Source organism: Falco cherrug, chromosome 5, assembly GCF_023634085.1.
Source record: "Falco cherrug isolate bFalChe1 chromosome 5, bFalChe1.pri, whole genome shotgun sequence".
Classification (NCBI taxonomy): Eukaryota; Metazoa; Chordata; class Aves; order Falconiformes; family Falconidae; genus Falco; species Falco cherrug.
The window spans coordinates 36531884-36547688 of NC_073701.1; the positions used below are offsets into that span (position 1 = coordinate 36531884).

The 15805-nt window shown below is 49.2% G+C and overlaps 1 protein-coding gene across 14 annotated transcripts in view; it reads left to right on the forward strand.

The window, feature by feature from the left end:
- Positions 1 to 15214, forward strand: part of ZC3H7B (zinc finger CCCH-type containing 7B) — a 52502-nt gene extending 37288 nt beyond the window's left edge. For all 14 annotated transcript variants that reach the window (XM_055711203.1, XM_055711202.1, XM_055711206.1 and 11 more), the window contains exons 18-23: positions 4101 to 4234; positions 5766 to 5871; positions 7286 to 7394; positions 9084 to 9217; positions 10019 to 10182; positions 10941 to 15214. In XM_055711203.1, the coding sequence (XP_055567178.1) occupies positions 4101 to 4234; positions 5766 to 5871; positions 7286 to 7394; positions 9084 to 9217; positions 10019 to 10182; positions 10941 to 11133 (840 nt within the window). In that variant the 3' untranslated portion in view covers positions 11134 to 15214. The remainder of the gene's footprint in view (positions 1 to 4100; positions 4235 to 5765; positions 5872 to 7285; positions 7395 to 9083; positions 9218 to 10018; positions 10183 to 10940) is intronic.
- The last annotated feature ends 591 nt before the right edge of the window (positions 15215 to 15805 follow it).

Genomic DNA, 15805 nt, shown 5'->3' on the forward strand with positions numbered 1-15805 from the left:
GTCCAGAGTAACCAAGGTCTCTAGGTCCCAAAGCTGCCTGACTTGCTTAAGGAATATGTTCTAGCATCTCGGGAAACTGAAAGGACAAATTTCAACAGCCTGTATTATAGAAGAAGTGAGCATGGGTGATCTGAATTGTCCCTGCAGACAGAGCTGGCTATGTTCTGTTGTTCTGTTTCTACCTGGTGTGGAGACAGAGGCAGCTGCCTGCATCTCCACAGTGGAGGAAACTAAGTGCCAAATCTGCAGCGGTTTGTGACAGTAGTTGGATTTATATCGGCAATCCCCGCTCCATGGATAGCAAAGTCTAGTGGCTGGTTCTGTCCTGCTTGCTGTGGATCTGCCTGCATTTTCCAGAAAGCTCTGTCTTGCCGTTCTTTGTGCATAATTTGGCGATAAAAAAAAGAGAGATGGACAGCTGTTTTCCTGTAAGCCTTGCAGCTTCAAATACACCTTTGTCTGGAGGTGCTGCTGTTGGAAGAACATGTTGCTCAGCAGGCATGGTCAGAGCATGTCCTCTGAAGCAAGTGGGATCCGGGTGCTGGGCATGAGTTTTGTTTCTGGCCATTGGGGCTTGCGGGGGCAGAGGATCAGGAAAAGAAATGCCAGCATCTGCTACATCAGCTGACAGGGGATGGGCAGAGAGCTACAGTTTCTGGCCACTGTGGGCAGTGTTGGGGCTGATGGCCAATGGCAAAGTCTGGTTATGCCCTACAAATGCCTGTCACAGAGCAGGACTGCACCCTTCACCCTTCCAGGGCATCATTTTGTGCGGAGGCAAAGCAGCAGCCTTGTTGGTACAGTCAGAAAGTGCCTACCAGTGGCATCATCAGTTGTCTGTAGGGATTGGCCGCCTGGCACTGGTACCATGCAGAGAGACAGTCAAGTCGGTCAGATGCGTGTGTTTGCAATAGCAAACCATGACTTTGGCGTGAGCCCGTACTGAGCCAGAGGGCTGTGCTCTGGGATGAGACACTGGCTTGCTGCTGAAGACCCCGGGGGCAGGACTAACATATCAGTTGAGAGATGTTTACTTTTGCCATTATTTTCTCCCATCCAAGCAGGCTAACGTGACTCAGTTTTCTCAGCGTCCTTCCAGCTTTCGAAGTTGGCTGCCTGGCAAAGACAACTTCCCAGGAGTGCTGTAAAAGCAGACCCCTCCTTTCCACCATCCCATGTGATCCACACTCACCCCAGCGCCCTCTGGTCACTGGAAGCAAAGTTGGTCCCAGGGATTTTGCTGCAGTTTTGTCACACAGTTAGCATCTGGGGCTTTCTAGCTGTGGAGAAGAGGCAGGCAGCATACAGGGACCCAGCAGCTGTGATGATGCAGGTCAGGAGACTCAGCAAGAAGCAGAAGATGTACTGCTTGCTAAATACCTGCCAGGTATCTCACACTTGGCCCCACAGATTTGGTCCCGTGGAGGCTGCTGTAGGAGTAGACCCAGTGGCTGCAGATTGAAGAGGCAGTCAGCAGGGAGGCTATTTTAGGTAGCTGGGTGTCCTCCCATTGCATCCCTAGGAACTGATGTGGTTTAGCCCTTGTTTTTTGTGGGTTTTGAGGACTATTCTGCTTTTACTCCACTAGGCAGCTGCAGAACCTCTATAAAACTGGCCTCAGAATTAACAATTTAAGCATGGAGAGAAAGGGAAAGTCTCTAATAAGGGGTACTTGCACAGCTGATTTGGTTAGGTGGCTGAGAAACCTGGGGTCCTCATATAGTCTCCTGAGGCACATGGCTTCTCCAGAGAGCATTTCAGTATCACTGAGAGGGGTTCCTGAAGTTGGGAGACATGAGTGGCCATACTGGGGCTGTTGCTTTCTGCAAAGCCTGAAGTGGAGAGCTGTTGTGCCAAAGACTGTTGTTTGTTTGGTTGCCATAGTGCGTAGCTAACACTATATTGCCTGGCTTCATAGCAAGGGGTGGTGCCACAGCCCGAGGCACTTTTGCCTGGCTTTGTCTACTAGAGCCTCATGTGATATAATTTCCACACTGTTGGTTATCAGCAGCCTGCCAGGTATGTGTCTTGCCTTTACAAATACAGCCATGTAGCAGCAACAGCAGCAGCTTTGATTTTTTGATTGGCTCGTAATTCCCTGGGAACATACATGCCCACTGGATTGACCAGCAGTTTTCATGACTGATGAGAAGTGCACAGGGCTTCTTTTGGTTAAGATTTTGTGGGGAAAGCAGCCCAGATCACCGGAATTACCTGAGAAACAAACATTTTCTTTATCTCTGATCTATTGTGCCTTCTGGAGCCACTCGGATTTTATTTTTGCTGCATCAGTAGATTTGAGCCAAGCTTCCTGGCTGTGCTGAGAGATCTGTCGCCTGGAGGATTATGTGGCAGATAGCGTGGGGCTGATAAAAGGCAATGTGCCAGCAATACCATTTTGTTACCCTAGACCTATAGGTTTGGTGGATCCGTGGTGAGCTGTAGCATAATTTCCTTTGGAGACCAAGTGGACATTAAAACTACTGTTCAAAGGCCACACATGTGAAAGGGAGGCACCTTACTTCCTTCTGTGATATCCCAGGTCTCAACCCTGCTCATCCTGCAGCCGGCCACTTTGATGTGTTCTTGGTGGTCACCAGCACTGGCGAAAGCTGACAGATGAACAAGTCGTGTGGCAGATGCCACCAGAAAGGCTGTCTTGCAGGCCAGTAGGCCAGAATTGCTGTTGCTTTTCAAGAGAGGTGATGGCTCTTTGGAAGGGTCCTTTTGCTGGGACATCCAGAGCAGTGATGGCCTCATAGTCAGCACAGGCAAAGGTCAGCTCTGAGGTCAGCTTTTCACAGTGATGGAGAACCTTTTGTGTCAGCTCTGCTTCTCCAAAGGAGTACGTCTGGAAGATGCAGAGTGGTAGTCCGTAGCTTACATGGCGTTTCCTGGGAGATGCTTTGATTCTGCACTGCCTGCGCTTGCTGCTTTCCCTTTGCCAAGGGATGCACATACGGTCCATGCTACTTCTAATCAATCGCTGTCAGACGCCTGCTCCTTGGCGACATGGTTTGCCTGTCTGCTCACTGTTAAATGCTCAGGGTTAGAAGTCAAGGCATGGCAGCTGGGATGGGCTGCTGATGTGGTTAGCAGTCAGAGAACTGTTTTACTGATACATGACCTTTGTGCTTCATGGCTGGCTCAGTGACCAGGGTGTTCTCTTGTACCCTCACATACTCCTGTGCCAAGGGCCACTGGTGTCCAGTCAGGTTTGCTTTTTGGTTTGGAAATGAACTGGAGACACCAGCCTCATGTCTTCCAATGGCGATATAGAATGCAAATGGCTTTCCAGAGATTTGCTCAGAAAACACAAGGCAGTGGTGATATGGAACTGGCTCTTTCTTCCCCTGCAACCCGTTAGTCATAATCCCAAGACAGCCTTCTCACAGGGACAGGTAGAAGGCCAACCAAGTGAGGTGACTGAAAGGATATGAAATGCATATATTGATGGTTGTACCTCTGTCCAGAGGTCATGATTAACTGCCCGTGAAACCTGGTGCAAAGGAACTGTGAGAGATGGAGACCTGCCCACTAATGGTTTGGAAGGCTATCAACAAGAGGACCCAGCTTTGACTTCATGGTGTCAAATGCTGAATGTGTCATGAGCCTCTTGGTCAAAGAGCAGGAGTGGTGGGTCCTGCGCTGCGGCACGGCCATGCTTCCTCCCAAAGGGGCTCTCTTGGCTGTCGGCTGAGCTCTCTCCACAGGTAGTGGGGGGGATGTGGATTGCCCTTCCTGCGTGGAAGTGGGGATTAAGTACTGGGGCAGGTCTCACAGAGCTTGTCTGCACAGGGAGATACGCTGCAGGGGTTTCACAGCCAGGCCTGGTCAGTGCTTGAAGCTGCTTGGCTAGCTGTGCTTTTGGCCAGATGTCAAAGCCCAGGAAATCATGCTGAAGCAAGTAGTGGTTTTGTTTCTGTGTGGTATCTCAACAGGCCACCACCTAACAGTGGTGGAGGAGAACTGGGCTGTCTCTGATTTAATCTGGCTTGTCGCTGGCAGTGGGCATACAGGGAGTCACCAGTGTCAGTCTCCGTGGCAGTTTGAGGGGTGTGATTTGGGGCTCTGCCTGAGGTTGTGGTTCTCTTCCCCAGGCTTCTCCCCGGGCTCCCACATCAAGCACCTTTGACCTCCAGATGAAGTTTGTATGTGGCCAGTGCTGGAGAAACGGGCAGCTGGTGGAGCCAGATAAAGACCTCAAGTACTGCAGTGCCAAAGCCCGCCACTGGTGAGCAATGCAACCTTCTCTTTCCCCCACCCCTCCTCAAGGGCAGGAATTTCTCCTCTTACCTTCTCCAGATTCTTTGGAAGAGGCTGTAAGGTCTCCTAACAGCCTTTCACCGCTTGATACCAGCATTGCAGATAGCTGTTTTCCAGTTTCCAGCTCTATGTTTGTATTTGCTACCAGCATTGTGCAGATGTTAGTCCTGGTGTGTGCTGTCCAACTCCCCCAGTTCACTTTTTTCATAATTGCTATAATTTCTTCATAGCAAGGCCACCAAGGTAGTTCTCGTCTGTACTTGTTTATATTCCTAGCTGTTTGCAGATCTCTGTCAGGTCACTATTAGCAATGATTCAAGGTATTCTGCTTCCCTTTAGTTTCCTTGGCTCTTTCATTGCTTTGGTTGCTCTTCTCTGATGCATGTCTTGTCTGTTTGCACCTCCTGGCTCCTTGGGGCCCATAAGGATGTTCAGTGTGATAAAACCATAGCGCAGTTTGGCTTGGAAATGACCTTTAAAAGTCATTTAGTCCAACACCCCCTGCAATGAGCAGGGACATCTTCAACCAGATCAGGTTGCTCAGAGCCCCAACCAACCAGACCTTGAATGTTTCCAGGGATGGGGCATCCACCACCTCTCTGGGTTGGTCCAGTGTTTCAACACCCTTATCATAAAAAAGTCTTCATTTTACCTAGTCTGAATAAAACCATTACCCCTGGTCCTATTGCTACAGGCCCCGCTGAACAGTTTGTCCCCATCTTTCTTATAAGCCCCCTAGAAGAGGAATATCAGCTGGGAAATTACATTGGGTCATGGAACCTGTGGCCTGTCTCACCCAGACAGCCTAGTGGGATAGGGTGGAAGGGTTTATAGGACTTCACTTCCCATGACACAAGCTGCAAAGGCACAGTCCAGCATCCTATTGCAAATGTAAGACCTTTGTTGAAAAAGAGCAGAAGCGGCAGTTGCTGGAGGAAGTGAGCAGGTGAGGATCACTTCCTGGAATGGGAAGAATAACATCTCCTTGTGCAGCTGCTAAATAGAGTTGGGGTTTTTGCCCAGGGTATCTCCTGGTGATTGCTTGCTGGAGCTGCAGGAGAACTAATACTTCCTGGCACCTGTTCATAAGACAGTGCTTGTAATGCCTTGCATTTTTACTGCACCTTTCAAGCAGAAAATATTCCCAGATGTTTTTAGTGGATCTAATTGCACAATAATTGTCTGTGTCAAAGGATGTAATGCAGTTGTTTAGTAATCCCTGGTGATTCCGTGTGAGACTTGGGGGAGATTTTTATGGCTTTATGAGAAGAGATACCCCAGGAAATATGTGATAAGTACAGGGAGAAATCCTCCTAAAACACCCTTCTTGTGGCTTCTCTGTCACAGATGTGTGTGTCTGGGAGCAGCTGGATAGTGCAGAGACAAGCTGGACAGGGGGATCTGGTCACCTGTCAATATTTAAGGGTCTCTTAGGAAAACAAAACCTTGTTCTGCTCTTCTTTTTGTCTCTCTTGATTTATTCTCTCTTCTTCATTCAGTTGGACGAAGGAACGTCGCGTCCTGCTGGTGATGTCCAAAGCAAAGAAGAAGTGGGTGTCTGTCCGACCACTGCCTTCCATCCGCAACTTCCCCCAGCAATATGATGTAAGCCTCATGCCCGGCACAGCCAGGTGCCCCTTCCCATTCCCTCCTACCATGGTGCAGTGCTTTGAGGGCTGGTCCCGTGTAGAGCTGGCAGGGAGGCAGTCACGTGTTGTCTGAGGTGGGAGGCAAGGACAGACTGACAACAGCAAGATGTCAAACACATCCAGCAAAAGGGTGGAGCAGAAAAAGGAGCGGCACCTGTTTAAACCACGCTACGCACGTATGAGAGTTTCTGACGTTGCTGTTAATGCAGTCACCATCTCAAGAAGTGGCTGGCACAGGGTTTGGGAATAAGATTGAAGTTTCCCCTTAGGTCAGGGTTTCTCAATGTAGGTGAGAGGTGAGACGAAGTGCTTGGGAGAAGCCTATCCCTGCCTTTGCTGCGGCTGTGCTGCTGTAGATTGTGAAACTTGCTCACAATGTGTTTTGAAAGCAAAGCTAAGAACTCAGTTAAAAAGCCACATGCTGTGAGGAAAACTACAGATAGCCAGCCTCTGACCCCAGCCCCAAATGTGGTGATTGATAGTTTCTCTCTCCCTCTCCTTTTCTTTTTCCCTGAGAGGAGAAAGCTTCTCTCCTCCTTCCCTGTGGGATCTGCTGCCCGTTAGTTCGCAGGCAGGTGCAAGGCCATGCATGAGGCCTTGAGCACTCTCCAGTTGCAGGCCAGTTGCTAGAAGCTGGAGTGGGGGAGCAAGAGTTATTTACAGCTGCTGCAGTAGGAGATGAGGCCAGCAGCCGAGCTGCAGATCATGCAGCACAGCAGTTTGCCAAACAAGCGTGTGCGTTGCCTGAGCTCCCACCGAGCCCCAACCAGAGACAAACAGTGTTGTGTCTTCCCCCTAGAACCCATGGGCCAGCTCGTCTCCACACTGCTGTCCTCCTCTGGTGACTGGACTTGGGGAGAAGGGGTGATCAGTAAATACGATGCTTGGAAAGCTTCTTATTTTCTCTGGCAATGATGCTGTTGGTACCTGTGGGCTAAAAGTTGTGTGCGTGCTAAGTAGCCCTCAAGGCCACTCTTCACCCACTTGGAGGTGGCTGAAGAATGAGTCGTCTTTGAGGACCAGCAACTTGACCAGCTGGAGACACTGTTGGGTCGATCCAGGTTGCTCCCTGCTGTCTCGCCCAAGGCCAGCGCTAAGTGTACCCTCATCTGGTTGCCTGTGGAAATGGCAACAAGAGAGAGAGAGGCCAGGTGCTGAACTGAGCTGCCTGCATGTTTATAGGGAAAACTTGCCCTTTGTGTCATCAGGAGCTTGAGGAAAAGAAGCATGAGTTAATGACATACGAAGTGTCCTGTTTGTGACCTCTCCTGCATACAATTTAATGTCACAGCTGGTGTTTTGAACCCACTTTTCTCTCTAGCAAGGAATGTTTGTGCAGATGCTAAATTTTGCTCTCTGTCTTTTAACAGTTGTGTATCCATGCACAAAATGGACGGAAATGCCAGTATGTGGGCAACTGCTCCTTCGCCCACAGCCCTGAGGAAAGAGACATGTGGACCTTCATGAAGGAAAATAAAAGTGAGTGGGGGAAACGTGGGGCAGAGAATTTAGGGAGAGTGAAGGGGACATTTGGGCAGTGGATGTGCAGTGGATGCAGGGTCTGTTAAGGCAAACTGTGCAACAGAGACTGAGCTGGACAGAGCTCGTAGTACCATGAGTTTAGGTGGGATTAAGGGGCAGGTCTATCTACAGTAATTTAGAGCTGCTTTTTTCTTAAACGTGCATGTATATCTTGAGTCCCTTGCTCCAGGACTAGTGCTCGTTGGTCCCATGTCTTGCATTGCTCCATTGCTGCCCTCCCTTTCTGCAGCAATTTGAATCCACCCTGTGCTGTGCCTCCAGTTGCCTGTACTGTCCCAGGCCTGGCTCCTTATGGAGGTCTGCTGAAGCACCAGTCCTGATCTGTAGCTGCTCCTGTATCTTTCTTGTCTGTTTTGTATCTGCCTTGGCTTTTTTGCCCATTTCTGTTCATATCCCTTGCTCTCGGGCTGCAGCACTCCCGGCTCACAGCATTGTGCTCAAAGGGGTGGATTTGAGATCCTGAATGAGAACATTGTTGGGTGGTGCCTTTGTGGAGGAGCTTGTCTGGAATTAATTATGCAGGCTCCCGACTTACTTTTTTTGGGGGTAGCTGGGGTTTGCCCATGTCCTGGATGGCCAGCTCTCTGGCAACAGTCTTTGTTTATTCAGACCAACAGCAAGCTGGGAAAAAAGACTTTCTTTGCAAGGCCCAGTTGTCCAAGTGCTCTCCTGTCTCTGTTGGAGGATGCTGGAAAGCTTGAAGGGTTCCCGGCCTTCTCTGAGTTCGTTCAGTCTTTATGCTTGGATAGAAGGTCTTCCTCTCTGCTGGGCCAAATGCTGTTATTTGTTACAGTTCAAGTAATTTCATTGCTGAAGCCTTTAAAGCACATCAGACCAGTTTGGGTGTGTTTGCTCAAGCATGAAGGTGTATCCACAAACAGCAGCGTTGTTTCAGTTTGGGGGAATTTGCAATCATTATGCCCAATTGCCTTGAGTTCCTCAATTACCTATTTAGCGAGAAGTAAATCACTAATGCATCGCACTTACAGCATCGCATGGGTGTCTGCCGACATTTATGTGTCCATAGCCTCTCTGCGGAGCTGATTTTGGAAAGGCAGATATGCAATCAGAGCTTCCAGCCAAAATTTCTTTTCCCATTAGTAGGTTTTAAACCAAGAGTGCGCCAAAACACATCGACTGCAGTCCTCTGGGCAGGTTTTGAACTTGGGGCAAGCTATGATTAGGTCTTCCCTCCCCAGTGCTTCCTGTGGCCAGCTTGCTTAAGGGCTCTCCTCCCTCTCAAGTGCTGAGGATGAAACTTAGGCTTAGAGGGAAGGGATGGATCTTAGCTCCCTGGCTGGAGTGAGATGTCTGCTGAGGTCAAGCAGGATCAGGCCTGATGGAGAATCACCTTCTGGGGTGAAGTACATGGAGATCTTGGGGCACTTTCCCGCCTTCCTGAATACTTTCTGTAGCTTCTGTCACGCCAGGTGGTGTGGTGTGAATTTGGCTCCTCTCACCTGAGTAAGTGACATTGGGCCACCCAAGCACAAGCCTTCAGTCTGGTGGCAGGTGCTGCTGCACAGGAGAGGGGAGGGAAGGGCTGTGCCAGTGCTCCTCTTTTCTCATAGTTTGTGCATGGTGCGGGAGGTTGACCGAGTGACTTCACGGGTCGCTTTTGTGCAGTACTAGATATGCAGCAGACCTATGACATGTGGCTAAAGAAACACAATCCTGGGAAGCCTGGAGAGGGGACACCACTCACCTCACGAGAAGGGGAGAAACAGATCCAGATGCCCACTGACTATGCTGACATCATGGTAAGCAGCTGATCTCTTGACCTTCATCCCTCCTCCTCGGTGCTGACAGTCTGCCCCTCTCCTGTGCTCCAGGTGTGAGCTAGCAGGGACTGCATTGCTTTTGTGGGAAAGAGCCTGTGCTAATGTAGCTTAAATGGATGGCTTGGAGCTGCACAGCAAGGGCAGCACAGTAAGCACAGATGAGGTGGGTTGAGATTGACCTGGGGTCAGCAAGGCTCTGCAATGGTTTTTCTGTTAATCTTCATGTCAGTAGGAGTCTACCTTAAGGTTCCCTTTTGCATGGGCTCAGCCTCTCCCCAGTGTTCCTGCCTGCTCCTGGGAAAGCTGGAGGAGCCATTGCTGGCCTGTTGGAAAAGAAGGAGAAACTTGGAGAAGAGCTGGGTCAGGAGCACAAAGGCCTGGGAAAACCAGAGATAGATGTGTCTCCTTAGCTGAGGGGTTGTGGCTGGTGTAAGGGCTTGTGGTGCTGAAGAGTCCTGCATTGCCTGTGCACCTGGGGCCTTGCAGTCAGACCCCACCTGGGCTGTCAGCAGAGCAGGGGGACCATGTCAGTGAACTGAGCTGCCCTGTTCTCTGAGCCTGTTTGAGCTGTAGGTAGACATCAACAGAACATCTCTGCTCCCCCTTAGTGGCAGCATGATGCCCTAAAAATGACATGGCAGGAAAGTGCAGGAAGTCATAGACTGAGTGAAGATTCCAGGATGCTCTGGAAGGAGAGGGGGAGAGGCAGTGCCAGCACGGGGAAGGCCGCCGGGTGTGACAACTCACTGACTGGCCCTTTGCCCTGTCTGCACTGGTCAGATGGGCTACCACTGCTGGCTCTGTGGGAAGAACAGCAACAGCAAGAAGCAGTGGCAGCAGCACATCCAGTCGGAGAAGCACAAGGAGAAGGTCTTCACCTCAGACAGTGACTCCAGCTGCTGGAGCTACCGCTTCCCCATGGGCGAATTCCGTCTCTGTGAAAGGTACCATTGTCACATCTCCCTCCTGTGCTGCTCTTGCAGGAGTGGGGCAACAGACGCAGGGCCTCCATCATCTCTCCTTTTCCTTCACTGCCTCCTCCTCCTCTCACAGAGTCCCCAGGGACTTTTGCTTGGAGGAAGAATGGGATGAGCTGACAGGTTTGGGTGACGGTGAGGCTGCTGTTGGATCCCAGAGGTGCTCAGCCACACTACTGAGTGGTAAAATATATTCCCGAGCATGTGTCTTTAGAAAAGGAGAGCAAGCTTCATGTCTGCACCTGTGCCCTCCATAGCCAGGATGCTCTCAGGCTGCTGAATAGTCTGCTTGGCCTGATGCTTGGGGGAATCCCAGGTGCTTTATTAAACGGTGTAAAAGGCTCTCACACTCTGAATCAGCACCTTGAGGTGTCTTCAGAAGGCTTGTGATGGTTAGAGAGAAGGCTTTGTTTCTTGTAGATGTTACCTGGATTTCCTTTCTTGTGTGGTGCTTTCTCCTCATCCAGCTGGTCTGCTTCCAGCTCACATTGTTTTGTTCTGTTGACTAAACCCCCTCGTAGACGTTGCTCTGTTCACTGCTCTGTTTCTATGCCCAGCCTCCATGTTGCCTTCCCTGGTTGCACATGGGTTTGTAGGAGAATCACTTTGCCCTTAGAAAGGAGAGTTTGCAGCATGTTTCGGTAGGCCCGGATTGAGTATCCCAGATGAGGAGCTCAAAACCCTGTCCTGGGGTGCCTCCCTGATTGTGCTGCTTGTGCTGGCAGGTTCCAGAAGAGCAAGACCTGCCCCGAAGGAGAGGAGTGTCGCTATGCCCATGGCCAGGACGAGCTGACAGAGTGGCTAGACCGGAGGGAGGTGCTGAAACAGAAACTGGCCAAGGCCCGCAAGGACATGCTGCTCTGCCCCAGGGATGACGACTTCGGGAAATACAACTTCCTATTGCGGGATGGCGTATAGTAAGGGTTGTGGGGGGAGCCTGTCGGCTGGAGAAACATGTGGCGGGTTTTCTGAGAGTGGCAGTAGCAGGGAGAGCGAGATCTGTGTCTCGCAAAGAGAACTTTTTCTTTTCTTTCGTTTTAAGATTATGAGACGATGATTTATTAGTGGTGAATGAAATCGTGAATTTGATTATCCTTGGCCAGCGAATGCCATGCTCACTGAGTTTGTGATCTGTTTTCTCTCTCTTCTTTTCTCCAAATTCTCCTTCCTCTCCCATCTTTTTGTTTTCACTGTCCTTCATTCAAAGGAATGAATCCAAGTCTGTACTGGGCTGTGAATCAGAGAATTTCTCCTCGTGTCATTCTTCTGCCCTTCAATTCAGAGTGTGGCTGCAGAGGTCCAGAGGACAAAGCTGAGAGGAAGGGCCAGACATCTGGTGAAAAGGTGACCATGAAGTTCATGTGCTCCTTTTCTCAGAGCTGTAGAGCAAGCCCCACTTGCGCTGCTGCAGCCAGCCTGCTCTCCTGGGAGTTCAGTACCGGAAGAATTAGGAATTGAGGTTCAAAGAAGGAAAACCACTAGATCTGGCTTAAAACATCTAGGCTTAAACTTCTGCTGTCTTTATTGCCCTGAGGCATCAACTGGCGCTGAGGAGGGTAACAGCCATGTGGTGTCGAGAGTGTAGCTAAAAGCAGCAAAGTAATAAAACTGCTTGCAGCAGCAGGAACTGGATTGTAGGTGACTTCAGACTGTTTCAGATGACTGCACCCAGAAAGCAAATGGTTAACTCCTCATTAGATGTCTTTCTCAGTGTGCAACATGTATTCCAGGTAGGTAGTTTTGGTTTGTTTTTGGCTGGTGTGGCTGGTGCAAGTGAGATTGAAGCCATCTCGAAGGTGTAGCGGAGACTGTGACACACCCTGTATCACTAGTTCACACAGCGATATCAGTCAGGAGGAAGGCTGTAATCAAAGGGAGCCCGTGTTTTTGTGTTGCCTTGTGTCTTGAAGAAAGGGAAGTAGGTAGTGGGGGTTCCCTCCTTGCTCTTTAAATTATGTGTGTTACTGGTTATTTAGAGCTGCCTTTTAAAGCATATGTAGAGCATGCAGTGCCAGAAGAACTGGATGGGGACCCATTTAAAAGGACACCATTGAGCAGCATGGGTGATGTTTTGCTAATGGGAATCCAGCTGGATGGGCACTTACCAGCACTGGTGGTCCAGCCCCCTCCCCCTTGGAGCTGGGGCAGGGAGCTTGCAGACACGCAGTGGAGCCAGGATGTGACCCTGGGCAGGGACTGTGGCAGAGAGAGTGGCACAGCTGTGTGCCTGCTCCTGTCCTGCCTGATGTGCACCGTGATGGGGGAACCAGTGATGCTGAGCTCTGTGCCAGGACTTTTGGCTTTTATAGTGGCAGCGGTGGGAGGCAGTGCTGCTCTGTATGCCAGCCTTGTCCTTTCTGGCAGTCTCATCCTGTAAGCAGTAAATGTGTGTCCTGTCCTGAGCTTCCCTCTCCTCTCTTCTGCAGTCCAGCTGTGCTCTGCGGTTTTGCATGCATGGATGGCACCATCCACACAAACACAAATACATCTCTGTCACAGCCTTCCTAAGAGGATGTCTTTTTCATGCAGAGGCTCCCAAGACAGCAAGCTCTGAGCCCTTGGGGCTGGCAGTGCTGTATCCATGGTAAATACAATCTGGCTGTGAACTGCTCAGTGCTTTGGCATTGCTGGGTCCCCCTTTCCCCTCCCTGCTCCCATATCCTTGGGCTTCCCAGCTTCAAGAGAGACGGCATGTGGAAATACAGGGGATGCTATGGAGGCAGTTGGCACCTTTCTAAACCAGACTCCAGGCAGGTGCATCAGCTCCACTGAGGTAGTTAACGGCCCAGGAGCAGAGCACGCTGCATGCTGGTCTTGGGTCTTTCCAGAGATACTGTCTGCTCTAAGTAAGCTGAATGTGCCTCTGAGCTTAGAATTGTTTAGGTTGGAAAAGACCTTTAAGATCATTGAGTCCAACTGTTAACCCAGGACTGCCCAGTCCACCACTAAACCATGTCCCCAGGTGCCACATCTGCACTTCCAAATACCTCCAGGGATGGTGCCCACTTCCCTGGGCAGCTCAGCCACTTCCCTGCAGAGCTTGTTTCCTCTCCTTTAAGATGTAGGTGTTGGTCACTGGTTTGGTATGAGCTTCCTTTCCCAGCTATACAGCACCTTGAGATCTGCTCTGGAAGGGGCCAGGACCATAACACCTGATGATGCACAGATGGCTTGTTGGGAGAAGAGGGAAGTGGTTATTTCCATCTCTGCCCAAGGACAAGATGGGGGAGGATCCGTAGTGCTGCAGGGAAAGAGAATGACCAACACGGTATCAGCTACGGCAGTTTTTGAGTGGTCACGTGCTGTGTGTTCTCCTCTGCCCTTCGCTGTAGCTGTCTGGATCGTACCTTCTGGTGCTCCTTGTGCCCAAGTGGTCAACGGTATAAACAGAGAAAGACAGGGGAGGAGGCAGGCGTCAGCGTGTGGGTTATTTTGTTCTGCTCTTCTGGGGCAGAGACACCAAGGAAGCAAATCTGGATCGGGAACACTGGAATGTGTTTTTTATTTTTAAAACAAACCTGCATCTCTAGTGTGACTCTAGCGTTCGCTGCGCCGTGATTTCTCATATGATAACTTGTTTAGGTTACAGAGTGGGTCACTGCCCCCTCTCCCCATCTCTGCAGTGAGAGCCCAGCTGCTCAGCAGGGCTTTGGAGGTTCGGAGTTAGGGCCAAGGCGGGGAGAGGGCGAGTGTGTGTGAGGTGGGGGAGGCCCACGGTTACGGGGGTTGCGTTGAGTATCTCTTTTTGTTTTCCCTGATATGATAACCTGGTCTGTGGTGTTGCAGTACTTTGTCACCAGACTTGTTTTAGTGTGTATATATGTGACCCCTCCCGTGAAGCATATATACACAGGTATTAAATATATCACTTTATATAATATTATATGTGTGTGGTATCAAAGGAATCTTTTAAATGAGGGTAAAGGAAAAGGACTCGGGCCAGGAAACGCAGCATCTCCAGTTTAAATTTGAAGACATTTATTTGGCTTAGGGGAAGGGAAGTAACAAAGAGGGGAGAGGTTTATATACATAGGTATAAATTCTGAGATGGGACGGGTTTCCCTGTTCACATTTTTGAAACCCCCTAGGATGTCCTCACAACCCCATCTCAGTGAAAAAGTATTATACTACTAACTAGCAAGTAAAGTTTTTAATGATAAGGCTTTGCTTATATTATTTAAAGGGACATTGTGAAGGGCAGGAGGCTTCACACTTGACTTCCCAGGTTCGCTTGATTAAGCCAAGAGGGTTTTCTTCAGCACGTTATGGACTCTCAGCAGAACTGCTTGGCGCTTGTGGCTCTACAACAGACAAACCACAAGTTGTAGGGCTGCTTTAGTGGTGCGTTCACAAGGCCCTGTGATAACTCTCTTCTTTAGTCATGTGAGAAGAAGAGACTTTTGCAGTGCAGAACCAAATTCAAGGGTTATTAACAAGAGAAGTTATATTTTAATTTTTTAACATTAGAAGAAAATCTCGTATCTTGTAAATCTTGCAAAATAACCACAGACGCACACATCATGCAGAGCAGAGACTTGCTAAATGCTGAAGGACTCGGTGAAAATCTTTTCCCAAATGCTTTGGTAGGGGCATTCGGGATTTGGTAGGGATTTAAGTGACACCGGCATTGGAGTTAACCTGGCCTTCTACAGAGGGAAGTAAAAAAACCAAAAAATACCCTGCTTAGCTTGTATGAAACTGTATGTCAAAAATGGATGGGTCTTAGCAAGTGAAAGGAGAAGATAGCAAGGGGATGCTGCAGTTCTGAGCTGGGTAGTAATGATTTTGAGTCCTTTAATATGTCTTTGTATTAATATAATTTAAGAATACCACGCTTTACTATTAAAAAAGAACTTAGTATCTTTCATAAGGTCTAGTATCAGGATAATAATGTAGATGTTTTAACAACATTTTTTTTTGTTCTTAAATAAAAAAAACAACCAAACTTGCTTCTTTTAGCCTTTGTAATAGAAAATAAAAGTGTGCACTTTAAACCCTCTCCTTATCCAGTGTGTGTCTGCATTTTTCAAATAGCTTGCAAAGACTGTCTGTCTTGGGTTCAAGTTTCCCTGCTGTAAGGAGGGAAGCAAAGGGAGCGCTTCAAGCATTGGATCACTTCTACTTTCTCCCATCTTTGAATATAATCTACTGCTCTTCTTGCAGAGTGGAAAATTGCCTGTGTGTATATTAACAGATTCTGCAGTTCATCAGATCACAGTTCTTGTGAACTGTAGGTGTATTTAAGGCTGGGGCTGTTTTTTCCTTTCCCCCAAGCACCGAGAATCTACAAGTTCTGCATTAACACATAGTTTCAGGTGTTTGAGTAACTGGTGTTTTGAAACCTCCAGTAATCAGGTGTTGTAATCACCTTCTTCTAGAGGCTGCTCCGTTCAACTGGGTCAGCCAGTTCTTTTGCCTGCCAGCATGCAGCCTGCCAGGGAAAATGCCCTTAGCCCTACCCACCAAGTCACATGCAGCTTGGGCCATGAGAAGCATCTGTGCAGATCCCCCTTGGAGATGGTGCTACGTGGTGAGGATTGCACCTGGGGGAAGAGGTCAATGTGAAAACATCTATTAATAAAGCTTTTCT